This window comes from Macaca thibetana, chromosome 12 (assembly GCF_024542745.1).
Source record: "Macaca thibetana thibetana isolate TM-01 chromosome 12, ASM2454274v1, whole genome shotgun sequence".
Taxonomy (NCBI): Eukaryota; Metazoa; Chordata; class Mammalia; order Primates; family Cercopithecidae; genus Macaca; species Macaca thibetana.
The window spans coordinates 1798033-1824562 of record NC_065589.1 but is presented as its reverse complement, the minus strand read 5'-3'; the positions used below and the strand labels follow the sequence as shown (position 1 = coordinate 1824562).

Sequence of the window (26530 nt, the reverse complement as noted above, 5' to 3'; positions counted from 1 at the left end):
GCCACCCTGCTCCCGACCTATCCTTCAGGCAGCGCGCAGGCCTGAGGACCCATCCTTGGCTAGAGCAGACGCTGTGAGCCCTGCTGAAAACCCACCCGCTGCTGCCCACTGAAGCTGGGCCAGGCAGCTCCTGACAAGCGGGAACGGACCTCCCATCCTCAGATCCGCCCGGCTCCTGCCGGCCTCGCCTCCCTGCTCCGGGCCCTGTTCCTCAACCAGTTCCTCGAAAACTCTCTCACTCGGCTAATTCAAAAGTCTCTGTCACTGTCCCTCGCAGGGTCCCTCGCACTTTTCCTCCCAGTCCCTCACACAGCCAGTCACGCACTTCCCACGCGGTGGTTCCACATCTCAGTCCCGCACCCTCAAGCACTCAGTCCCTCAAGGAGCTCCCGCCATTCCCCGCGCGGTTCCCACGCGGCTGCTTGCAGCTCGCCACACAGTTCCTCAGTTCCTCCCGCCTCCCCACGCAGCTCCTCCCGTTTCTCCAAACGGTTCTTCACGCAGCTCCTCTTGCTTCCCCCTTTATTCCTCCATTATGGAAAACGGCAGTCACTCGAACGCGGACTCCACCCATGTGATGGCTGCCGGTCACACCGTTCATCATGTGTTCCCACAAGTTCCACACGCAATTCTGTCACAGTTCTCTGTGGAGTTCTTTGCACAGTTCCACCCGATCCTCACCTGGATCTCCACGCAGGGCCTCGTTACACACGCGTTCTTCACCATTCTCCACACGCAAATCCTCCCCGTCCCTGACACTCTTGATCTCACAGTTCCTCACAGTTCCCCAGAAAGTTTCTCACGTTCCTCAAACATTGCATAACACGGCTCCCCACAGGACGCCTCACACAATCCTCCGTTTCTCCGAGTTCCCCACAGGGGCTCGCAGCTCCCGCACAGCGTTCCACACACAGAGACAGGCTTCTCAGTGTCCCACGGTCCTCACAGCATCCACGCAGCTCCCCGAAAACCCCTTCAGCTCTGCCCCAGTCCCCACACAGCGCCCCACCCCATTCCACACACTTCCTTCCGGGTCACACAGCGCCACGCAGTGCCCAGCAGTTCCCTAGTTTCCCATCCAGCTCCCCACACTCCCGGACAACCCGTCGCACAGGTCTCTACGGCTGTCCTCACAGTTCTGCACACAGTTCCACACACGGTTCCTCACCGTTCCCTACCACTTCTCAAACAGCTCCCCCCGCCATTCCTCATACAGTTCCTCACACGGTTCCTCACACAACCCTTCACGCCATCCCTAATGCGACTCCACGCACACTTTCCACACAGTTCCTCAGGCCATTCTCACTGTTCACCCCGTTCCCACACATGCCATTCCACATGGCTCCTCACGGTTCCCCCACAGCGCTTCACTGTTCCCACCAGTTCCTCACAGTTCCACACAGTTCTTCACAGTTCCACACTTAGTCCCTCACAGTTTCTCACAGTCCCACCAGTTCCATACTGAGTTCCACACTCAGTTCCTCACAGTTCTTCACAGTTCCACACTCAGTTCCTCACAGTTCTTCACAGTTCTACACTCAGTTCCTCACAGTTCCACACTCAGTTCCTCACAGTTCTTCACAGTTCCACACTCAGTTCCTCACAGTTCCTCACAGTTCCACACTCAGTTCCACACAGTTCCACACACAGTTCCTCACAGTTCCACACTCAGTTCCTCACAGTTCTTCAGTTCTACACTCAGTTCCTCACAGTTCTTCACAGTTCCACACTCAGTTCCTCACAGTTCTTCACAGTTCCACACTCAGTTCCTCACAGTTCTTCACAGTTCCACACTCAGTTCCTCACAGTTCTTCACAGTTCCACACTCAGTTCCTCACAGTTCCTCACAGTTCCACACTCAGTTCCTCACAGTTCTTCACAGTTCCACACTCAGTTCCTCACAGTTCCACACAGTTCCACACTCAGTTCCTCACAGTTCTTCACAGTTCCACACTCAGTTCCTCACAGTTCTTCACAGTTCCACACTCAGTTCCTCACAGTTCTTCACAGTTCCACACTCAGTTCCTCACAGTTCTTCACAGTTCCACACTCAGTTCCTCACAGTTCTTCACAGTTCCACACTCAGTTCCTCACAGTTCTTCACAGTTCCACACTCAGTTCCTCACAGTTCTTCACAGTTCTACACTCAGTTCCTCACAGTTCCACACTCACTTCCACACTCAGTTCCTCACAGTTCCACACTCAGTACCACACTCAGTTCCACACAGGTCCACACACAGTTCCTCACAGTTCCACACTCAGTTCCACACACAGTTCCTCACAGTTCCACACTCAGTTCCTCACAGTTCTTCACAGTTCTACACTCAGTTCCTCACAGTTCCACACAGTTCCACACTCAGTTCCTCACAGTTCTTCACAGTTCTACAGTTCCTCACAGTTCCACACAGTTCCACACTCAGTTCCTCACAGTTCTTCACAGTTCCACACTCAGTTCCTCACAGTTCTTCACAGTTCTACACTCAGTTCCTCACAGTTCTTCACAGTTCTACACTCAGTTCCTCACAGTTCCACACTCAGTTCCTCACAGTTCCACACTCACTTCCACACTCAGTTCCTCACAGTTCCACACAGTTCCACACTCAATTCCTCACAGTTCTTCACAGTTCTACACTCAGTTCCTCACAGTTCTTCACAGTTCCACACTCAGTTCCTCACAGTTCCACACTCACTTCCACACTCAGTTCCTCACAGTTCCACACTCAGTTCCTCACAGTTCCTCACAGTTCCACACTCAGTTCCTCACAGTTCCACACAGTTCCATACTGAGTTCCACACTCAGTTCCTCACAGTTCCACACAGTTCCATACTGAGTTCCACACTCAGTTCCTCATAGTTCTTCACAGTTCTACACTCAGTTCCTCACAGTTCCACACTCAGTTCCTCAGAGTTCCACATTCACTTCCACACTCAGTTCCTCACAGTTCCACACTCAGTTCCTCACAGTTCCACACAGTTCCACACTCAGTTCCTCACAGTTCCGCACTCAGTTCCTCACAGTTCCGCACTCAGTACCACACTCAGTTCCACACAGTTCCACACACAGTTCCTCACAGTTCCACACTCAGTTCCACACAGTTCCACACAGTTCCACACACAGTTCCTCACAGTTCCACACAGTTCCACACTCAGTTCCTCACAGTTCCACACTCAGTACCACACTCAGTTCCTCACAGTTCCACACTCAGTTCCTCACAGTTCCACACAGTTCCTCACAGTTCTACACTCAGTTCCACACAGTTCCACACAGTTCCTCATAGTTTCACACTCAGTTCCTCACAGTTCTACACTCAGTTCCACACAGTTCCACACAGTTCCTCACAGTTCCACACTCAGTTCCTCACAGTTCTACACTCAGTTCCACACAGTTCCACACAGTTCCTCACAGTTCTACACAGTTCCACACTCAGTTCCTCACAGTTCCACACTCAATACCACACTCAGTTCCTCACAGTTCCACACTCAGTTCCACACAGTTCCACACTCAGTACCACACTCAGTTCCTCACAGTTCTACACTCAGTTCCACACAGTTCCACACTCAGTTCCTCACAGTTCCACACTCAGTACCACACTCAGTTCCTCACAGTTCCACACTCAGTTCCACACAGTTCCACACAGTTCCACACACAGTTCCTCACAGCTCCACTCAGTACCACACTCAGTTCCTCACAGTTCCACACTCAGTTCCTCACAGTTCCGCACTCAGTACCTCACAGTTCCACACTCAGTTCCACACAGTTCCACACTCAGTTCCTCACAGTTCCACACAGTTCCTCACAGTTCCACACACAGTTCCTCACAGTTCCACACTCAGTTCCTCACAGTTGCTCACAGTTCTGCACTCAGTACCACACTCAGTTCCTCACAGTTCCACACTGAGTTCCACACAGTTCCACACTCAGTTCCTCACAGTTCCACACTCTGTTCCTCACAGTCCACACAGTTCCACACTCAGTTCCTCACAGTTCCTCACAGTTCTACACTCAGTTCCTCACAGTTCTACACTCAGTTCCTCACAGTTCCGCACTCAGTACCACACACAGTTCCTCACAGTTTCACACTCAGTTCCACACAGTTCCACACTCAGTTCCTCACAGTTGCTCACAGTTCCACACTCAGTCCCTCACAGTTCCACGCTGAGTTCCACACAGTTCCACACTCAGTTCCTCGCAGTTCCACACTCAGTTCTTCAGTTCCACACATAGTCCCTCATAGTTCCACACAGTTCCAGATTCAGTTCCTCACAGTTCCACATTGAGTTCCACACAGTTCCACACTCAGTTCCACACAGTTCCTCACAGTTGCACACTTAGTTCCTCACAGTTCCACACTTAGTCCCTCACAGTTTCTCACAGTTCCACACAGTTCCCACCCAGTTCCTCCCAGTTCCACACAGTTCCTCACCGTTCCACACTTAGTCCCTCAGTTTCTCACAGTTCCACACTCAGTTCCTCACAGTTCCACACAGTTCCACACTCAGTTCCACACAGTCCCACAGTCAGTTCCTCACAGTTCCACACAGTCCCACAGTCAGTTCCTCACAGTTGCTCACAGTTCCACACTCAGTTCCTCACAGTTCCACACTTAGTCCCTCACAGTTTCTCACAGTTCCACACAGTTCCCACCCAGTTCCTCCCAGTTCCACACAGTTCCTCATGGTTCCACATGTAGTCCCTCACAGTTTCTCACAGTTCCACACTCAGTTCCTCACAGTTCCACACTCAGTTCCACACAGTCCCACAGTCGGTTCCTCACAGTTGCTCACAGTTCCACACTCAGTTCCTCACAGTTCCACACTCAGTTCCTCACAGTTCCACACTAAGTTCCACACAGTCCCACAGTCAGTTCCTCACAGTTCCTCACAGTTCCACACTCAGTTCCACACAGTTCCACACAGTTCCTCACAGTTCCACACTCAGTTCCTCACAGTTCCTCACAGTTCCACACTAAGTTCCACACAGTCCCAGTCAGTTCCTCACACTTCCTCACAGTTCCACACTCAGTTCCACACTCAGTTCCTCACAGTTCCACACTCAGTTCCTCACAGTTCCACACTAAGTTCCACACAGTCCCAGTCAGTTCCTCACAGTTCCTCACAGTTCCACACAGTTCCTCACAGTTCCACACTCAGTTCCTCACAGTTCCTCACAGTTCCACACTAAGTTCCACACAGTCCCAGTCAGTTCCTCACAGTTCCTCACAGTTCCACACTCAGTTCCTCACAGTTCCTCACAGTTCCACACCGTTCCACACTCAGTTCCTCACAGTTCCACACTGTTCCACACTCAGTTCCTCACAGTTCCACTCAGTTCCTCACAGTTCCTCACAGTTCCACACTCAGTTCCTCACAATTCCACAGTCAGTTCCTCACAGTTCCACACTCAGTTCCTCACAGTTCCTCACAGTTCTACACTCAGTTCCTCACAGTTCCACACTCAGTTCCTCTCAGTTCCACACTCAGTCCCTCACAGTTCCACACTCAGTTCCTCACAGTTCCACACAGTTCCACACTCAGTCCCTCACAGTTCCACACTGAGTTCTACACAGTTCCACACTCAGTTCCTCGCAGTTCCACACTCAGTTCTTCAGTTCCACACTTAGTCCCTCATAGTTCCACATAGTTCCACATTCAGTTCCACACAGTTCCTCATAGTTCCACAGTCAGTTCCTCACAGTTGCTCACAGTTCCACACCCAGTTCCTCGCAGTTGCTCACAGTTCCACCCTCAGTTCCACACTCAGTTACTCACAGTTCCACACTTAGTCTCTCACAGTTTCTCACAGTTCTACACAGTTCCCACCCAGTTCCTCCTACTTCCACACAGTTCCTCACAGTTCCACACAGTTCCACACTCAGTTCCTCACAGTTCTACACAGTTCCACATTCAGTTCCTCACAGTTCCACACAGTTCCACACAGTTCCTCACAGTTCCACACTCAGTTCCTCACAGTTCCACACAGTTCCACACAGTTCCTCACAGTTCCACACTCAGTTCCTCACAGTTCCACTCAGTTCCTCACAGTTCCACACTTAGTCCCTCACGGTTACTCACAGTTCCACACAGTTCCACACTCAGTTCCTCACAGTTCCACACAGTTCCACACTCAATTCCTCACAGTTCCTCACAGTTCCACATGGTTCCTCACAGTTCCACACAGTCCCACACAGTTCCTCACAGTTCCACACTCCATTCCTCACAGTTTCATGCAGTTCCTCACAGTTCCTCACAGTTCCACACAGTTTCACACTTAGTTCCTTACCGTTCCACACAGTTCCTCACAGTTCCTTACAGTTCCCACAAAGTTCCTCACAGTTCCTGCACTTCTCCACACCGGCTCACACACTTCCTCACACGGTTCTGTGGCTCCTCACGTGGCCACATGCACTGCCTCCCAGTTCTTCAGTTTCCCACACGGCTCTGCACACAGGCTGCCACATTTCCCCTTAGGCCTCCCCATGCCCCACAGTGCTTCTGTTTTTCACACAGCTCTCCACAGCATTCCACACAGGTCCACACAGCCCCGTTTCACCCACTTTCATAGTTTCGCACAGTTCTGCACACAGTTTCTCAAGTGGGTCCTCTCACAATACCTCAGATGGGGGCTCGCGCGGCTCCTCTCAGGCCCTGGCAAGTTCCTCCGTGTTCCCGCACACTTCCCCCCCGTTTCCTCCACATTTCCACAGATCCCCCAAATCCCTGACGTAGCGTTCACGTGGTTCCCCATGCCTTTCCCAGCAGCCGCCTACCTGGCTCCGCGCAGTTTCTCACAGCTCACCACTGCTCCCCGAGCAGCCACATGGCTCCTCAGCGTTCCCTCACGCAATTCCCACGCGGCCCCACACCACTCCACACACCTCTGCTCCCATTTTCACAGGTCCTCAGAGTACACGCATCTCCAGCTCCACGGAGCCCTGACGTGGGTACCCACATGAGCGTACACTTCCCCCAAGCGGTTTCCCCAAACGCTTCCCACCTGGTTCCCCGCCTTCCCTACACGATCACATTCAGCTTCTCACAAATCCTCCCACAGTTCCCCACGCAATTCCTCACATGGTTCCTCACATACTTTCCCACAGAGCTTCTCCCATAGCTCCACAGACAGCTCTGCACGGTTCCCTCACGTGATTCCACATAGCTCCCCACGCTGTGGCACACACTTCCTCTCCCGGTGCCACGCACAGCTCCTCATGTTCCCACGCAGCTCTGCTCAGGCCCCCAGAGTTTCTCAAGTTCCCCCCATGGTTCCTGAGGCATTTCTTCCTCTGGTCCTCACACAGGTTCTTCCGGCTTCTGACATAGTTGGCCACACAGTTTTCTGCAGGCTCCCCACACAGTTCCTATGGTTCCCCACACAGCTCCCCACACAGCTCCCCACACACCGATCCACACACACAGCTACACACACACAGTTCCCCACACATAACTCCACAAACAGCTCCCCACACAGCTCCCCACACACAGATCCACACACACAGCTCCCCACACAGCTCCCCACACACAACTCCACACACACAGCTCCACACACAGTTCCCCACACACAGCTGCACACACACAACTCCACACACAGTTCCCCACACAGCTCCCCAAGCAGTTCTACACACACAGCTCCACACACACAGTTCCACATGCACAGCTCCACACACAGCTCTACACACAGTTCCACATACACAGCTCCACACACAGTTCCTATGGTTCCCCACACAGCTCCCCACACACAGATCCACACACACAGCTACACACACACAGTTCCCCACACACAGCTCCACAAACAGCTCCCCACACAGCTCCCCACACACAGCTCCACACACACAGCTCCACACACAGTTCCCCACACAAAACTCCACACACAGTTCCCCACACAGCCCCCCAAACAGTTCTACACACACAGCTCCACACACACAGTTCCACACGCAGTTCTACACACAGTTCCACACACACAGCTCCACACACAGCTCCACACACACAGCTCCCCACACAGTTCCACACACACAGCTCCGCACACAGTTTCACACGCACAGCTCCCCATACAGCTCCACACACACAGCTCCACACACAGTTCCACACACACAGTTCCCCATACACAGCTCCACAGTTCCACACACACAGCTCCCCACACACACCTCCAGACACAGTTCCACACACAGCTCTCCACACACAGCTCCACACACACAACTCCACACACACAGCTCCACACACACAGTTCCACACACACAGCTCCCCACACACACCTCCAGACACACAGTTCCACACACAGCTCCACACACACAGCTCCCCACACAGTTCCACACACACAGCTCCGCACACAGTTTCACACGCACAGCTCCCCACACAGCTCCACACACACAGCTCCACACACAGTTCCACACACACAGTTCCCCATACACAGCTCCACAGTTCCACACACACAGCTCCCCACACACACCTCCAGACACAGTTCCACACACAGCTCTCCACACACAGCTCCACACACACAACTCCACACACACAGCTCCACACACACAGTTCCACACACACAGCTCCCCACACACACCTCCAGACACACAGTTCCACACACAGCTCCACACACACAGCTCCCCACACAGTTCCACACACACAGCTCCGCACACAGTTTCACACGCACAGCTCCCCACACAGCTCCACACACACAGCTCCCCACACAGCACCTCACACAGCTCCCCACACAGCTCCCCACACAGTTCCACACACACCGTTCCACATACACAGCTCCCCACACAGCTCCACACACAGCTCCACACACACAGCTCCACACACACAGTTCCCCACACACAGCTCCACACACACAACTCCACACACACAGCTCCACACAAACAGCTCCACACACACAGCTCCACACACAGTTCCACACACACAGTTCCCCATACACAGCTCCACAGTTCCACACACACAGCTCCCCACACACACCTCCAGACACACAGTTCCACACACAGCTCTCCACACACAGCTCCACACACACAACTCCACACACACAGCTCCACACACACAGTTCCACACACAGTTCCACACACACAGCTCCACACACACTGTTCCACACACAGTTCCACACACAACTCCACAAGCAGTTCCACACAGTTCCTCACAGTCCCACACAATCTGCACAGCGGATCGTTCTCTCCTCCCTCCCCACGCTGCTCCACGCCACTCCACGCCATTCCCTCACAGTTCCACACGGTTATCACAGCTTCTCACAGTTCACTCCACTCCACACGCAATTCCCCACACAGGTTCTCAGTCTCACACAGTCCCACGCAGTGTCTCATGCCGTTTCCCACACGCTTCCTCTCCCGTTCCCACACAGTTCCTCACACAGTTCCCCATACGGCCCTCAGTTCCTCACCTGGCTCCCACTCGGGTCCCCCACACCATTCTCCACAGTTCCCCACTCAGTTCCCACACCTTCTCACAGTTCTTCATACAGCCTCACATGTGTTCTTAGTCTCTTGGAACTCCTCGCACAGGCCCACACAGCTCTTCACAATTCACACAGTTCTCTGTCCCCAGGGAGCCACTGCCAAGTTCCCAGTGCGTTTCCCAGTGAGCACGTCGCGACTCCTCACAGTGGCGCCCGCTAACCCTGTCTCACACATTCCCACGCTGGCTCACTCCGTTCCTGCCCGGTCCCTCGAACGGTTTCACGGCTGCCCACGCGGTTCCTCACACAGTCCCCAGCCTCGCCCCAGGCAGCTTCACACATGGCACCCTCCGTGGCACCGCCCACTCCACACATGCTCGTCTCCCCGCCCTGGCCCCGTCACACCTATGGCTGCTCGGAGTCTAGCACGCCTGTCACCCTCTTCCTCTCATGGCTCCCCAGCCCCCTCCATGCCCGAGGGGCCCCTCCGCGCCCCTCTCAGCTCATCCCAGGGCCCCCACGCCCCCCAGGCCACCCTTTCCCACCTCAGCGTCTCCCAGCAATCTCTGTCCCAGGCCCTGCCATGAGGCCACCCCAGACGCCCTGTGTCCACGCAGACAAGGCACCTCATGGGGCCTCCCACACTTGTTTTCTTCCTTCCCGGGATCCACCCCCATGTCGCCCATCTCCCAGCGCACTCACTGCCCACCCCGCCCCTCACCACAGGGCGCCAATGCAGTGCAGATGCCACCACCAGCCTCCAGCCCCCGCCCCAGGGCTGAAGGAAGCCACTTACCTTGTTGGGTCCGGAGTCCTGAAAAGGAAGAGACAGAGAGAGGCTGAGGCCTGGAGCGAGGCTGGCGCAGGCTGTGGGGGCAGAAGAGCAGGTGGCCCAGCTCCCTTGCCCCGGCCGTGACTCAGGCTCTACCGCCCCGTGGTCTCCTTGACAGCAGCTCCCCCGGGGCAGGATCCCCCCAGGGCTGCCCTTCCCTAGCCCAGGCCATTGGTGGTGCTGGGGGACAGGGCTGCCTGCTGCACGGGGCCAACCGTGGCTACAGCCCCAATTTACAGGCGGGGAAACTGAGGGTCCCAGGAGAAACCAGGGCCACTACCCCTTCTCCAGCATGTGACACTCTGGCCATCTCTGGGCTCTCCCTTGAACCCAGCCACCTCCCAGACACATGGCCTGGAAATGGGTGACAGGGGCAGGATAGGGTCCCCGAAGACCCCCGGGGGTCTGGCTGCAGAAGCCGGGCTGGGCCACTCACCATTTCAGCCAGGGCGGAGATGACCTTGCCCAGGGTGGTCAGCGACTTGTTGATGTTGGCGCCCTCCTGTGGGCAGAAAAGACAGTGGGGTTGGGACACCGGGGACCCCTGGGGACTCCTGCTCTGGAGGGACGCCTTGCGTGGACCTGTACGGTGTGGAGTGGAGGCCACCACCGCAGCTGCTGCTCCCTGGGGCCACAGAGACATGGGGTGCCCTGGCAGAAAGCCAGTTGGAGCCTCTGGCCGGGAGCACGTCTCCCAGTGTTGCCCTCAGTGCCATGAAAACCCTGATACCATCCCGTGTCCCCCTGAAACGCTTCCGGGGCCCCTGCCCAAACATCAGGTGCTGAGGTCAGCGGGGATCGAGGAAACACACTCCTTCCTGACCCTGGCACTGCTTTCCCAGGGGTGCCCCGGCCTCTGGCGCAAAATCCTCGGGGCCCGAAACAGACCACCGTCCCGCCAAGCCCCTGACCTGTGTGCCCAGCGCTGGTGCCCCAGGCACAACCCTCAGTTGCTGGCAGCCCAAGACCCCAGCCTATGCCCACCCTCCCTGAGCGGGCTCATCCTCAGGGTGGCCCAGGCCCCCGGGACCCCAACAGAGCCCTCCTGCCGCCCACCCTGTAGCAGGCCAGGTGTGGACACGGGACCCACTGCAGTCCCTGCATGGCGGCATGGTCCCTACCTTGAGGCGTGTGCCCTTGGCTCCCGTGGAGTCGGCCCGCTCGCTCCCAGCCAGGTCCACCAGGCTGATTTTGCTCACCTGAAACAGCAGACGCGTCACATGCACGAGAGGCCGCAAGATGCACGGGGGCATCCCAGGACCCCTGGGCAAGATCTCCATGGCTGCTGAAGGAGCCCCAGCCAAGCGTCCCCTCCACAAGGCGCCACCCCTCCCCAGGCCCAGCAGTCCTGACCCCACAGTTTCCACCTGCACCTCCGTCCCAGCTCTCCCCACGCCCTGCCCGAATGAGTGCACAGCCACCTCCCCAGGGGAGCATGGGCGCTGCCACCACACGCCAGGCGCTTTTCACACAAGGGCGCACTCTCTCCCCACGGCACCCATGAGGTGCGACTGTCACTGTCCTCACTTCCACAGATGGTGCTCAGTGTCCGTGGTGGGATTGGAACCCAGCTCCAGGAGGCCCTGGCCCTGCTCAGCCACCTCACGGGCCATGGCTGCACCTAGCGAAGTGGGCACCAGCCAGGCTCCCGACAGGGGCACCTGCAGCCTGGGGTGGGAGGCCCTGCACCGAGAGGCCCGGCCCCTCCTGAGCCACAGCTGCAGGGCAGGACTTGCCCACAGATACCGCAGGACCCCCTCAGTGCCCACCAGCGAGGGCAGCAGGGCAGGCAGTTGGGCCGACCTCATCCAGCTTCACCCCCGTCTGTCCCCCAACCCACCTCAGCCATCCTGAGACCCCGCTCACTGTTTGATGGAGTCCCGGTCAGGAGGATGTGCCTGGCAGACCTCCAGCACCATCTGGGACTGAGCAGTCCTCCCTCCACTCAGCACCTTTGTGCTCCCCACGCGGCTGCCTGAACGAGCCCCCAACCGGGAGATGGCTGAGGTGCCCCCGGGCCTAGATGGCTGGGGCACGAGGGCAGGGGGCAGAGTCAGAGATGGTCAGGGAGAGGCTGGGTGCCCTCCCACTGCCCCTCCTAGAAGCCTGGACTGGCTGTCCAGGCAAAAGCCCCAGAAGACAGACCCCTGGCCTGGTCCGTGGAGAACACCAAGGCACGGGAGAAGGGCCTCTGGGGCAGGGTGGGGGACGTCCGCACCTGGTGCCAGTGTAAGTGTGAGGACACTGCCCGCCCCGCACAGGCCAGCATTGGGCCCAATGTCCTTGTGCTGCCCCCACTGGCCTGACCTCCACCCCCACCCCGACCACCAGCCACTGCCCTCGGTGGCACCACCTGTGAGGCCATTCACTCACCTTCTCCGTGGTGATGTTGGTCTCTGCATCATGGCGCTTCTGGGTGAAAATGATGTTGAAGACAGCGTGGGAGCGGCTGCTGGTCTCATTCATGTTGGTGGCCGCCACGGTCCTGAGGAGCAGAAAGCCACACACGGTTACCCCTCGTCCTGTGGCCGGGTGCAAGTTCACCGGTGGTGCCAGCCCTCCAAACCAGGTCATCGGGGGGCAGCTCCCCCAGACCCCAGGAGCCACTCTGCCGGTCCTGGCACTGATGGTCCCACCTGCCAGGACTCCAGCAAGGCCCACGGCCACCTGCCCACAGTGGCATCCTCAGCCCCAGCCCTTGCCTAGTGTATTCAGGGCAGCAGTAGCTGGGGAAGCATCCCACTCCTGGGCACAGAGAAGCCCATGCAGTGCCCAGCTGGGCAGGAGCCCTCCATGGCCATGATATGGGAGGGGAAGGGGCTGTCCACTGTCCACCCCACCACGGCCCACACCCGTGGCTCTGGGAAGCCAAGGAGCCTGCCACACCCCACAGGAGATGTCATGGTCAGCAGGGCGGTCCTCCAGAACGGGAAGCCCAAGGCTGCTGAGGGTGGCCTGGAGTTGGTCCCGATGCCACCCTGACCTGCCAGGGACCTCAGGAAAGGCTCCCAAGACTCAGCGGATGGCATGCGGCAACCCAGGGCCCGCTCCAGCAAGGAGTCACAGTGACGGCCACGGTGCGCTGTGGACCTCATCAGGAACAGCACCCCCACCCACTGGCCCTTGTGGGGCCACCGAAGGGGTGCAGGATGGCGCAGAGTGTGACTCACAACCTCAGGAACTGAGAGTGACAGGGACCATCACCTCACCCTCAGGAAGTCCTGGGTGGCGGAGGGAGTCTGTTGCCATGACAACCAGGGCATCTCAGGCAGGAGGCCCAGGGCAGCAGAGGCCAAGGAGCCGGGTTGTTTATTGCTGTAGCACTGTGCAGCCAACCACCCCCCACATGCCCCGACCCCAGCACGCTGGCCCCCACACAGAATCTGGACCCCTGGGACTGGCAGAACAGCTGCCCCACCAAGGCAGCAGCCACAGATGCTGCTAGCAGCCCCTGGGTGCCTCAGCTGGAGGACGCAGACCCCCGTGAAGGAGAAGCCCCATGAAGGTGACGGTGTCCCCTGCACAGGGGGAGCCCTCGGCCTCTCTCGGGCTGGCACAGGCCTGAACGACCTCAGGCTCAGGAGGCCACACCTCCACGGGGCACAGATGGACCCTACAGAAAAGGGCCAGGACCGAGGCAAAGGGGCTTCCTCCGGGGAGAGGCGGCGGGACAGGAGGGCAGGGAGGATCGGCGAGTCCCCCCACATACCTGGCCTTGTTCCCTGAGTCCATGAGGTCCTGGATGTCATTGTAGGAGGTGACAGCCAGCTTGGAGAGGTCCTCAACATAGGGCCCCAGCAGTGGGTGCTCCCTCACGCGAAGGTTGCCCTTGTTCTTGGGGTTCAGGAGGTCACGGACACGCTCACAGTAAATCTCCATGTAGCTGACCTGCAGGGCAGAGCCGGGCCGTCAGGACCCCTAAGACCAGGGAGTGCGGCTGCCACTGGGGGGACCCCTGAGTGAGGGGGTGGGGGCTACCATCAGGACCCCTGAGTGACAGGGTGGGGGCTGCCACTGGGGGGACCCCTGAGTGAGAAGGGGGGCTGCCTGCTGGGCCCGAGTGACGGGGATGGGGGCTGCCGTCAGGACCCCTGAGTGAGGGGATGGGGGCTGCCATCAGGACCCCTGAGTGAGGGGGTGGGGGCTGCCGTCAGGACCCCTGAGTGAGAAGGTGGGGGCCACCATCAGGACCCCTAAGTGATGGGGTAGGGGCCAACATCAGGACCCCTGAGTGAGGGAGTAGAGGCCAACATCAGGACCCCTGAGTGAGGGGGTGGGGGCCACCATCAGGACCCCTGAGTGAGGGGGTGGGGGCCACCATCAGGACCCCTGAGTGAGGGGGTGGGGGCCGCCATCAGGACCCGTGAGTGAGAAGGTGGGCGCCACCTGCTGGGCAGCGGACTCCCAGTCTGCAGCTCCTGTGTGTATGTGCGAGGCAGGGGTGTCAATCAGGCCTCCCTCACCACGGCCATCCTGGGCTCTAGGACACACGCATGCCAGGGCCACCCCGCCACAGCAGGCATGGCCAGGCCCTGAGCTCTGAGGTGCCTGTCCCTGCCCCAGCACAGAGCAGCTGCTGGAGAAGCACCTGCTAGGTGGGGATCACCTCGTCGCTCTGTGCTTTGGGGGTCTCGAGCCCTGCCCAGGCCCGTCGTCTTGCCTGCCACTTGAATGAGCGAGGGACAAGCTGGGTGCGCAGACCCGTGGTGGGCACTCACTTTGCATCAGAAAAGCACTGCCAGCCACACCGGATTCCCAGCCCTGCCCCAGGGGCCGACAGCAGGCGGGGGGACCCTACCTCCACCGAGTAGGACATGTTGTCATTGGTCGTATCGTTGATCCGAGAGAAGAGGTCCTCGCAGAGCTGCAGGAATGGGGGGACAGTCAGCCAGGGACGGCTGGGGCTGCTCCCTGGATCCCCGCCCCTTGCGATGCTGTGGGCAGCCTGTGCCAGGCGGGATGCCACCCTCTCAGGCCCCTCTTGCACCCTCACCACACACATCATGGTAAAGGCACTGAGAAAGTCTGTAGCCGAGGAGCCAGTGTCTCCCTCTTAACTCAGGGGTCCCTGGCTGGTATCTGATCCTTTCCTGTGTGTCGTCTACCCCTCCCCCTGGCTCTGCCATCCTACAGACATCTCAGCCACGTCCCTTCCCTCAGCAGGCAAAGTACTAGTGACCAACTCAGGTCCAGAGACCTGCCCAGGGGAATGGCTGGGGACTCGGTTCCTGCAGCAAATGAGGAACTGCTGTGTCTGGTGTTTGGTCACCTCTGTCCTGAGCACCTCTCTCTGCCCACACTGCCAGCCCTCACACCCTCAGAGATCAGCTGCCCCAGCCAGGGCTCTCCCAGCTGCTGTCTTAGGCACATGATCAAGGTGGACCCTGTCCAAGGCCAGGGCGCTTCCCGCACCTAGGGCCTGGGTCTGCAGCTTCACAGCCACATCTGGCTCTCACCTGCCCCAATCCCACCGTTGACCCAGCTGGCCTTCCCCTCCTGACTCCCTGCTCTCTGGGGGCTGCTCTCAGGGGCGCCTGGCCTGGAGTTCTCAGCCTCAGCTTGTCCCGCCCCATCCACCGGGGCTGCCCCCGCCTGCCCCCCGCCTCGTGCCTGCGGGATGATGCCCTGCTGGTCTTTCTCCTGCTTGCCCATCATGGTGTAGGACTTGCCGGCACCCGTCTGCCCGTAGGCGAAGATGCACACGTTGTACCCCTCAAAGGCGTGCTGCAGCATCTCCTCACCAATGTCCCGGTACACCTGCTTCTGCGATGCATAGTTGATGTCCTCGGGCTGGAGGACAAGGAAGGAATGAAGCTGCAGGAGGCTGGGTGCACACGAGGCTCAGCCCTTCATGTCCGTGGAGCCAGGGGGTGCCCAGGGCCTCAGGGTGCCAGGGCAGCACAGCGGGGAGGGATGCCTAACCCCCATCCTACTCCTGCCTTGTGGGGTAGCTTCTTGGAGGAGGAGCCTTCTGTGTCCCAGATGAGGGATGAAGAGCAGCCGGCCAGGCAGGAGGCAGGATGGGTTCCAGCAGAGGGAACAGCATGTGAAAGGCCCAAAGGTGGGACCTCAAAATCAAAGTAAGTTCCATGTGACTGTGACAAGCAGGGGTGACAAGAGCTGGGAATGGGGACAGGGTGCGAAGACCCAGAGACCCCACAGGCTGGGCTACGGCACCTGGACACTGTCCTGAGGGCAGCGGGGCACTTTAGGCAGGGGACAGGGTAGTTGGCTGGGGGTCATCCTGGAAGGAGGACGGACTGGATGGGGAAGGCAGAAGCAGGGAACCCTGGGGCTGTTATGGGGGGCAGGTGCTGAGATATAGACATGAGGGGCTTAGATGAGGAGGCTGCACGTCTTCTAGAAGGGTCCAGGAGCTGGCAGGTGGAGGACGGGGCTCAGTGTGGACTGGATGGGGGAGGAGGGAAGGAGAAGAGTCCAGGGGTCTCCTGGGCTCCCAGAGTGAGGGCACAGCTTCCAGGCAGGCTCAGGGTCAGCTTTGGGCATTCTGACTTCGGGACATCCGGGGAAAAGTCACCAGCAGATGGACGGACACAGTTCTGACCCTAGAAACTACCCACAGGGAGCTGAAGCCCCTCAGTCCCTGCAGCCTCCATCACTGCCTTCGCTGGGGGCCCTGCATGGGCCGGCCGCTCAGGGTGACCTTGCAGGGGAGCACGGTGGGGTCCTCACCCCAGTTAGAGAGGAATGAGCGGCTCAGAGAGGTTGAGGGACCCTGAGGGCCACATGGCCTGCACACTGCTGCCCGCCTCCCCCGACCCAGGGTCCCGGCTTACCGAGGTGTGCGACCAGTAGGAGTAGTCAAAGCTGAAGCTTTTGGGTGTCTCCTTGGGCTGTTTGGGATTAACGATGGCTGCGGGAGGGAACATAGGTGGTCAGCGTGGTGCTGAGAGGGACCCTGACTAGCTGGCATCTACAGTCCAAGGTTGGGAGGTCGTCCTGAGAGGCCTTGGGCCCCAGACAAGCCAGGTCCCCAAATTGGAGGGGACCTGGGACCCCACTCCCAGGCAGACAACCTGTCTCTGCCCCCTCTTTATGGTGGGCCCTGCCATATACAAATGCCTGAGGGCACCACCATATCAGCCTGCAAGGCTCTGCGTCCTTCTCCCGCAAAGTCCAACTGGCTCCCCTCAAAGGCAGCCACCCAGGGAGGATCCTTCCCACCTGCAAGCCACAGCCCCTCCATCTCTGGAGTCCACCCTGGGCTCACAGCCCTGCCCTGCCCCCTGCCCAGGCCTTTCCGCTCGGGCTCAGCATGCACGTGCCTGAGAAGCGCTGGAAGCCTGGACGTCCATCACGTTTGTGTCATGCCCGTGTGGTTCTTCTAGGCTTGCTACTCTGAACAGAGCTCTATGGGACTGTCTTCTGCCAGAGGCCCTCCTCCCCCTCCCTCCTCTACCCAACTTCAAGCCCAGTCCCAGGCACCCTGGGCTGGCTTCAGGCAGTGCTCGCAGAATGTCTGTTCATCAAACCCAGAACAAATCCATGAACACGTGATGATGTCGCTGCCCACAGCCGGCGCCTGGGGGGATTTCCCAGGAGCAGTCCCAGTGTGAGTATCCTCCCAGGAGCTCCTCCCACCCACACAGCCTGCAGGTGTCTCAGGGATGCAGCACGCCCACCGCCACCTTCCATCCTTGCTCCCAGCGTTTCCCTGGCCCTGGACAGGTCTGGACCCTGCAGGCTGTGGGTCCTCAGTGGCCAGAAGGACAGGACCCGCTGCCCCCTGGAACACTGTCTGAGCCCAGAATCAGTGTTGACAGGGGCCTGGAGGCCTGAGGCAGTCCCCTCCCAGGTTCTCACCCCCAGGAGGAACACTGGCCAATCTTGGTCAGGGAGCCCCTGGAGACCATCACCCTCACATCAGCAAACCCGCAGAATGAAGCCCTCACGGCACCATCCTACGCTTGCAGATGAAGGCTGGAGATGAGGCTCTGTCTGCCCCGGATTGGTTTTTCTCAGCCAACGTGGGCTGGGGGCCAGCGGCACAGCCTCCAGGATGCCCGCACCCTCCGCGCCAGCATGCACCCTGGGGACCTGCCACCAGGACCACGGAGAACAAAATACTCCAGTTATGAGCTAAACTGCGTCCCCCTCCCCCAATTTCATATTTTAAGTCTTTAGCCCTAGTATCTCAGAATAGGATCACATTTGGAGATAAAGCTGCTGCAGATGTAATTAGTTAAGATGAGGTCCTACTCCGTGAAGATGGGCCCTAATCTAGTGCTGCCATGTCCTTATAAAAGAGGAGATTTGGAGACAGATGTGCACAGGGAGGGTGCCATGAGAGCACGAGGACAGAAATCAGGGTGATGACAAGCTAGGAATGCCAGAAGCAGCCGGCAAGCCCCAGAAGCTGGAGGGCTTGGACAAGTGCCCCTCATGGCTCAGGAACAGCCACCCCTGCCACCACCTTGATCTCAGACCAGACTTCTGGCCTCCAGAATCACAAGATAGTACACTTCTGTTTGTGGTGCTTCCTTATGGCAGCTCGGGGCCCTGAGACCCCCTCTGCCTGTCCACACTCTACTGCTGCCCCAGGCTCGGTGGTCTTGCGGGAAGGCACCTGGGCTGTGTTCTCTGGCCAAGCGTCCTGCTGACAGCACAGACATCATTGGCAGCCCTGTCCCCAGGGCAGATCCAACTTCAGGTCCCAACTGGACCCCCATCCCTGGCCTGAGGATTTCCAGGAAACACCCAGGCACCCTGGGCAGCCAGCAGGAGGGAGCCGGGCACTGACCATCACAGCCCTATCCTCGGAGGTGAGAGAGGCCACGTCCGTGCTGTCCAGGAGCAGAGGCAGAGAGGAGGCCGAGCTGCCCTGACTTCAACACCTTACAGGACCCAGGCAATGGCCAGGACCCAGGCAACGGCACCCATGGTGCCACCTCCGGAACCCCAGCACGGATCAACCAGCCCTGTGGAAACAATTGCAGCGCCTTCCTGAGCACAGCCCGGCTGGGCCTCCCCAGCTCTGACAGAGAGGCCTGGGACTCCTTGCTCAAGCCAGCAACAACCACCCCGTCCACCTCATCCCCCTCACCCTGCTGCACTTGGGCCCGGCTCCCCTCACAGGCCTGGCCCCCATCCCCACACCCCTTCCTGCCCCATCCACCCCCTCGCCTCACCCCCCTGCACCCAGGTTGGGCTCCCTGCACAGGCTGGGACCCCATCCCCACACCCCCACTAGCTCTTGCTCCTTGTCCAGCCCTGGAGGCCAACCTTGCTCAGATGAAGCCCTGGTGCCACACTCCACATGGGCCATGAGCTCTATGAGGTGGGGGTCCCCAGGACAGGGCACAGGTGGTACCCAAGGAATGCCAGGTAGGTGGGGGACAGAGGGCAGCATGGGTGAGTGGGCAGGAGTGGGGCCCAGTCACAGCTGTAAATGGCCTGGGCCCCAATCCCTCCCAGGTCTGTGTTGTGACCGGGACCCCCACCCCACCCTGGCCCTGTCTCCACCCCCATCCCAGGCCCTGTATTGTGGCTGGGACCCCCACCCTACCCTGTCCCCAACCCCACCCCCAGGCCATGTATTGTGTCTGGGACTCCCACCCCACTCTTGCCTTGACCCATCCCCTCCCACGCTGTGTTGTGGCTGGGACCCCCACCCCACCCTGGCCCTGCCCCTACCCCTACCCCCGCCAGGCCATGTATTGTGTCCAGGACCCCCACCCCATCCTGGCCCTGACCCATCCCCTCCCATGCCTGTGTTGTGGCTGGGACCCCACCCCACCTTGGCCCTGCCACCCTTCCCACACCCTGCGTTGTGGCTGGGACCCCACCCCACCCTGGCCCTGCCACCCTCCCCACACCCCGTGCTGTGACTAGGAACCATCCTCTGTCACTACAGATGGGCCCCAAGCTCCAGAAAGGGGAGGTCCTCTCCCCAGGTCACACGACACACAGCCAGACTGGAAGGTAGGGTCCCCGCAACACTTCCCAGCCCTGAGGTCCGCCAGGCCTGTGGAGACAGGCAGCCCCTCTTTCAGTAGCCGGCTTCTCACAGAGACCTCCCCAGTTCTGCTGGAGAAAGAGCTTTTTTTTTTTTTTTTTTTTTTTTGCCAGGGTCTGGAATTTTTTCCTTGTGCAGGTTTGAGGAAGGAGGAGGGAGAAACAGGTCCTCCTGGGGCCTGCTGGGCTGGGCTCCTCAACCAGCCCCTTTAGGGCCCCCATCTCCTCCCGCCCCAGGCTCTGGCCAGGCCCCCAGAGCTGGGCCCCTCCGAGGCCGGCGAGGTGCCCAGTATCAGGCAGCCTTCCCAGGGCTCTGCATGGGCCTGCAAAGGGCTGGACGCTGAGACAACAGAGACAGGGGGAGGGGTAGAGGGAGGAGTGGGGGGAGCTGGAGGAAGCGGGACAGGAAAGGAATGGAACACAGCCCTTTTCTCAGAGTCTCAGCGTCCCTGCGGCCTTGAGCACCAGGTGTGAGGGCTGAGCTGAGCTGGCTCTCCCTGATGGAGCCTGCTGTGGGCCGAGCGTGTCCCCAGATTCATATGCAATGCCCTGACCCCCAACCAGATGGCATTTGGAGATGGGGCCTTGTTTGGTGGTGAGGGTGAGACGAAGCCACGAAGTCGGGAACCTCATGGTGGGATGAGAGACTTTAAAGAAGGGGAAGGGACCCGAGCTCCCTGGGCCAGGCAAGGACACAGCAGGAAGGCAGCGTCTGCAGGCTGGGAAGGCAGCCCTCTCACAATCCAGATCTGCGGCGCCTTGATTGGACTTCCGCCTCCAGACCGCCGAGAAGGGAGCATCTGCTGTTTAAGACGCCCACTCTGCAGCGTGCCTGGACCTCGGAGTCTGGCCTCCACAACAGGGGAGACATTTCTGTCGTTTGAAACCACTCAGTACGTAACCCTTTGTAACAGCAGCCCCAGGGACCATATGGTGCCACTGCTGCCCGTGTGGAGGGGCTTGTCCAGCTCCCCGACTGCTCAGGATTAGGGGAGCCCACAGTGGAAGCCAGGGACCTGGGGTCACGCCCACCCTGGGTCCAAGTCCCCACCTGTGGGCGAGGGCAGGGATGAGAGGCCACCCCAACCCTGGGCCTCCTCTGCATGGCCAGAAGAGTATAGAAATGATTGGGGATCTCAGGGAGTACCCAGCACCATCCCTCACTACTGCACAGGCGGGGAAACGGAGGCCCAAAGGTATGCCATCTAGCCAGTGTCACACAGTGAGTAAGTCATGAATGCAGCCAGGCCCCTCACTCCAGGAACTCACTTCAGGGGCCGCACATGGCTGAGGGTCCGCGTCCCCAGCCAGCCTCCAGCATCTGCAGAATGGCTGGGCAGGCTCAGGGCCCTCATGTCCTCCGGTCCTCAGTGCAGAGAATGTGACGTGAGGAGACAGGAGGAGGACACGCTCAACTTCTGACCCCAGGCCAACCCACACCAGCTCAGCCAGGCCAGACCAAAGTGCACCTAACGGACAGCTAGGCCAGCACACAAAACTGCTAGGTTTGGTGTGTTCAAATGAAGAAGATTATTTATACAGGTGATGATTACAGGATGACAGTTAAATTTACTTTCAAATGCTTCTAATTTCTGCATCACAGCGGAGCTACAAGGCACGCTTTAGAGAGTGGGGCCTCTCCTCATGTTTTGAGATTCCAGGAACAGTCAGCAGCTACACCAGGCAGGCAGGGCAGGCTGTCCAGGTCACCTCCCCATGACATTCTCTGAGGGGCCTGGCACAACCCCCACCATCTTCCAAGGGGCCTGGCACACCAGCCAGGGCAGCCACTCCCGGTTCTATTGATCTGAGCAGCAGCTGAGAAGTCACCAGGGACAGTGGCTCCTGTGGGTGCTTCTGGCAGGTGGGCACCACCCGCACCCTCTCATGCCCTGTCTGCAGGTGTCCTCCTGGGCTTGTTCTGGGGCAGGTCAACCCTCTGGAACACCCTGGTCCCTCAGCCACCAGGAGAAAAGCCCATGACCACCTTCCTCCGGCTTCCCTGCGTCAGGGCCAGGGGACGTCCTTCTCTCCTGAGCTCCCTCAGCCCGTCACCCAGATTTCTGACATAGCTTCTAGCACTTTCTTCCAAAACCACCACTGGTTTGCTTTCTCCAAAATGAAAAAAGCTTTGCTAGAGATTTTTCCTGATTATTCATTCTTCTGCCACTCTTTTCCCTCACCCCACCTCGCTGTCTCCCACGCACACGCACATCCGGTGCACACAGGACCTGCAGCGAGTGCCCATCTGCCCTTTACCTACATACAGTCTCACTCTTGGGCTCTGTGCTGACCTTTGCCCCCTTCCCCACAACATTGTGTGGTATTTTCCCAAGGCTGTAAGCACAAAGCTTTCAGGAGCACTCGAGTCCACTGCTGGGACAGACTTAACATCCCTTCAGCAGCTCCCAGCTGGCGGGCATTTGGGCAGTTGTCCCGGGCTTGGTAAAACAGCACCAGGGTGAACGTCTCAAATGCACACCTTTGAACACTTGCTGGATAATCTTCGTTGCATTTCACGCAAGCAGCCTGGTGAGGTCGGCATCACACGTCTGATATACATCACCAGGCCGCGCCCCCCGCCAGTGGCCGGGGTGCCTGTCCCTGCCACACTCACAACCTGCCTTTTACACGTGGGCCGACCTGGGGCCCTGGCTGTCCTGGTGCGTCGCTGGCTACAGTGGGCAGGACACTGATCTCATGTGTTGTCTTGGCTCTGTGGCTCTTCATTTTCCCGAGGATGAAGGTGACGACGTCTGAAACATTCCAGGTGTCCTGGAGGAAACACCCTGGCGGGCTCTCCACCCCATTCTGGGTCCACGGCCCGTCCCTCCTCCCTGGTTTCAGAACTTTGCTGCAACTCCGCAGACGTTTGATTGAGTTTGGTGATCCCCGGAAGATCAGCACCTCGGAAGAGGTTGGTGTCTTGCATGTGTTCACCTTTGAGAAGGGGCGTTTCCTTCAGGACCTAGCAGTTGCCCAAAAAAAAGTGTAGGGGCTCCTGCGTTCCCCTCCTGACCTCCCTGGCCTGCCTGGACTTCTGCTCGGAGCAGAGGCTGCTGGCACACAGGCGAAATCCCAGAACTCCAATGTCTTCAGGGCAGGACAGGATCCAAGCATCTGAAGCAGGGCGTCTCGCTTCAGGTTTCAACCTCGCTGGCCTCACTGGCCAAAGGAAACATGGCTGCCCACAGACACAGCTCTGGCCTCTGGCTCCTAAGCCCTGGGGAAAAGCTTTGGTTCAGCCTTTGTTCTCCGGGCCAGAGGACAGGGTGGCATGAAGCAGGTAAAAACCACTGGGGCATGAGGTCTCAGGTCCAAGCCTGTACTGCTGTCTCTGAACCGGCAGCTCTGTGGGGTCTGGGCCAGCGCAGCCTCAGCCAGACAACCTTTCACCAGGTGGGCAGCGCTGCCAGTGTCGAGGTCTTGGCAATGCTGGCTCACCTCCAGGCTGCACCCTCCCATTTCTGGATCCTATGAGGGGAAATGCAAAATGGGGCAGCCGCCCACCCAGTGCACCCGGAGGCCGGGCCAGGGAGCCGGTCGGAGGCTGCAAGGGGGCCCCTCGCCCACCCTGGCCATCACTTCTGTGACACCCATCCCAACCCGCCCAACTGCCTAACCCTGTCATTTAGGGTCTGGCCTGAGGCTGGGCCATTCCCAAGGTTCAGGGGCAGGAGGATCCCATCTCTGAGACTTTGTTTTTCCATCCACTCTGCTTCCGGTGATCTTCAGCTGCTCGACGGGTCTGATTCTTGTCACTGTGCCAACCATGGAGCTCCCCATGACCCACACGCAAGACTAAGGTGGCAACTGTGCTGCTGTCACCCAGTGGAGGATGGAAGGGGATTCACAGGGCCCTTCCTGATGTCCTGGGTCACCTTACAATGACACAGCAGAGCCCGTTGGGGCGTGGCACAGGCGCCCTCTGCCCATCCAGGGCCACAGTGCTCACCAGAGGTCATGGTTCCCACCTGGAGTCAAAGTTCACACCCAGAGCCGTGGTTCGCACCTGAGGTTACATTTCGCACCCAGAGTCACAGCTCTGCACAGCCCGAGGCTTCCCACTTAAAGACAAGGGTCCTGCCACCTGAGCAATTTCTCCGATCACAAAAGGCCAGGGCTGCAGTCGGCTAACGCAGCGAGCATTGTTGGAGAAGCACTCACCTTCCTGGGCAGGACAACCCGGAGGTGCGTTGTGTTCGTTCGAGGGCCCCAGCAAGGCCAGGCCCCCGGCCACGGAGGTCACCCACTTACAAACGCACCTCTGTCAGCTCCCCGCAAACTCCCCACTCTCCCACCATGCGTCCTGGGACCACCTCCCAAATAAACTCTTGGCGCTCAAATCCTCATCTCTGGGTTTGCTTCCAGGGACCAAGCAGACAAAACAATTCACCATAACGAACAGTCAGGATGCAACCCCGAAGTGCACTGGGGTCCCACAGCCGCAGCAGCCCCCATAGCCTGGAGTTTAGCAGGGTCTCCCCAGCCTGCCCACTGCACCATGATTAGCCACAGAGCTCCAAAGGCTTCTGGAAGGATCACCCCCAGGCCAGACAGAGGGTCCGAGCAGAGCCCTCACTTCCACAGGGCCTGACAGAGCCCGGAACACTCCCAGTGACACCTGAATCTCCAGTCCCTGAGCAGGCCTCGGAGACCAAACCTAGGGAGGAAGCTTCCTTGGGACCTGAGTGTCCTCCCCTTGGGGCACCCCCTCCCCACCTGGTAGATAATAGATGACGGCATGTTGGACGGGTGCACGGCACCTGTGAATGGGGAGGCTGTCATTGTCCACATCCCGAAGACCAGGTGGCTGTTCATGTCACCACTCAGCACAGCTGACACTACTTGATCCTGTGACAGCAGCAGCAATTGCAACTGCACCAGAGGCCCCAGCACAAACTGCCCCGCTGAGCCCAGCCAGCCACAGAACAGAGAGATGACAATTGGTTCTTGCTCCAAGATGCTGATATGGTTTGGATATGTGGGGAAACAAATGGGTGTCCTTATAAGAAAGCCAAACCCAGTGACGGGTGTCCTTATTAAAAAAGCCACATGACAGCAGAGACACAGACACACAGAGGAGAAGGCCACGTGATGACAAAAGCAGAGACTAGAGCGACGCTGCTGCAGGCCAAGGTGGCTGGCAACCACCAGATCCCAGAGAAGGCAGGAACGGTCCTCCCTAGGAACTCAGAGAGAGTGAGGCCCTGCTGGCACCTTGACTTTGGACTTCCAGCCTTCACAGCTGTGAGCGTAAATCTCTACTCTTATAAACCCACTACCATTGGTGGCGGTTTGTCACAGCAGCCCCAGGACACCTACACACCACATAGACAAGAAGATGGACACTGCTCTTGGGGCCAGGTTGACCACGGAGCCTGGCCCGTAGGCACAGGACCACGGCCCCCAGCAACCCGTGGTCGACCTCGATGCCGTGCAGGCCGATACTCACTGGTGGTGCTTCCAGACATCTGAATGATGCACTTGGAGTCGCGGCTCATTTCCCGGGAATTGAAGGGGCGGACCCGCACCGCCACCTTCACCGAAGCCCCGGCCATCGCTGTGGCCTTCGTGGGTCACTCTTTGCAGTAGTGGGAGTCCCAGTGTGCAGGGAAACACCTTGGAAAAAAGGGAAACATGAATTAGAAACAATATCCGAAGAGGCAGGACAGGCACTCTGGCTGCAGCTGAAGCCGCAGGTCTTCTCCACTCCACTCCAAAGCCCCCACGTGACACATGCATGGGGTGGAATCCACAAGGAGAGGGGGCAACACAGATTAATTCTAGAAAGCAGGAGCCCAGCGGGACCAGTGGAAGCCGGCTTCACGAGCCTGGGGAAGCTGGAACCCAACGAAAGAAACAGAGCGACCTGGGTGTGAACGTGAAGGTGGCCTTCACACCCATGGCAAATTCCCTAAGAAGGGTCTTCCCCTGCAGACGCAGGCCCTGGTGGGTCCATGACAGGTCCGCGCAGGCCCCAAGAGCCAGTGCTGGCTCCAGATCAGCATGTCAAGGATGCTTTAAAATGGAACAGTGTTCCAGAATGCCCCATCACGCCCTCCGCACCAAGCACCAGCTGATAGCCACGTCAGCAGTAGCATGGTCTCTGGATTAGCAAGAAAGAGAACCTTACTCAGAAATGAACAGGACAGACAGCCTCAAGCAATGGAACAAAAACCAACATTTTCAGCCCAATTTCCTGCTGGTAATTCACGCAGAAGGAGGCGAGGAACACTCCTGAGCCCCACTGAGGAGGAGCAGCCCGCGAGACATGGGAAATTCAGTACAAGCCAGGGCTGGGGGACCAGCCTCGGCCTTGCCTTTACCCC

General features: G+C 58.7%; 1 protein-coding gene across 23 annotated transcripts in view; it reads right to left on the bottom strand.

The window, feature by feature from the left end:
- KIF1A (kinesin family member 1A) overlaps positions 1–26530 on the bottom strand; it is a 112363-nt gene that overhangs the window by 62811 nt on the left and 23022 nt on the right. For 22 of the 23 annotated variants that reach the window (XM_050751999.1, XM_050751998.1, XM_050752001.1 and 19 more), the window contains exons 2-10: positions 25654–25820; positions 17021–17097; positions 15834–16013; positions 15022–15087; positions 13933–14111; positions 12597–12708; positions 11345–11422; positions 10660–10725; positions 10188–10205 (exon numbers count right to left, since the gene is read on the bottom strand). In XM_050751999.1, coding sequence (XP_050607956.1) covers positions 10188–10205; positions 10660–10725; positions 11345–11422; positions 12597–12708; positions 13933–14111; positions 15022–15087; positions 15834–16013; positions 17021–17097; positions 25654–25759 — 882 coding nt within the window. In that variant the 5' untranslated portion in view covers positions 25760–25820. Of the gene's footprint in view, positions 1–10187; positions 10206–10659; positions 10726–11344; positions 11423–12596; positions 12709–13932; positions 14112–15021; positions 15088–15833; positions 16014–17020; positions 17098–25653; positions 25821–26530 lie in introns of those variants that run through there. The other variant, XM_050752020.1, reaches the window with a different exon arrangement.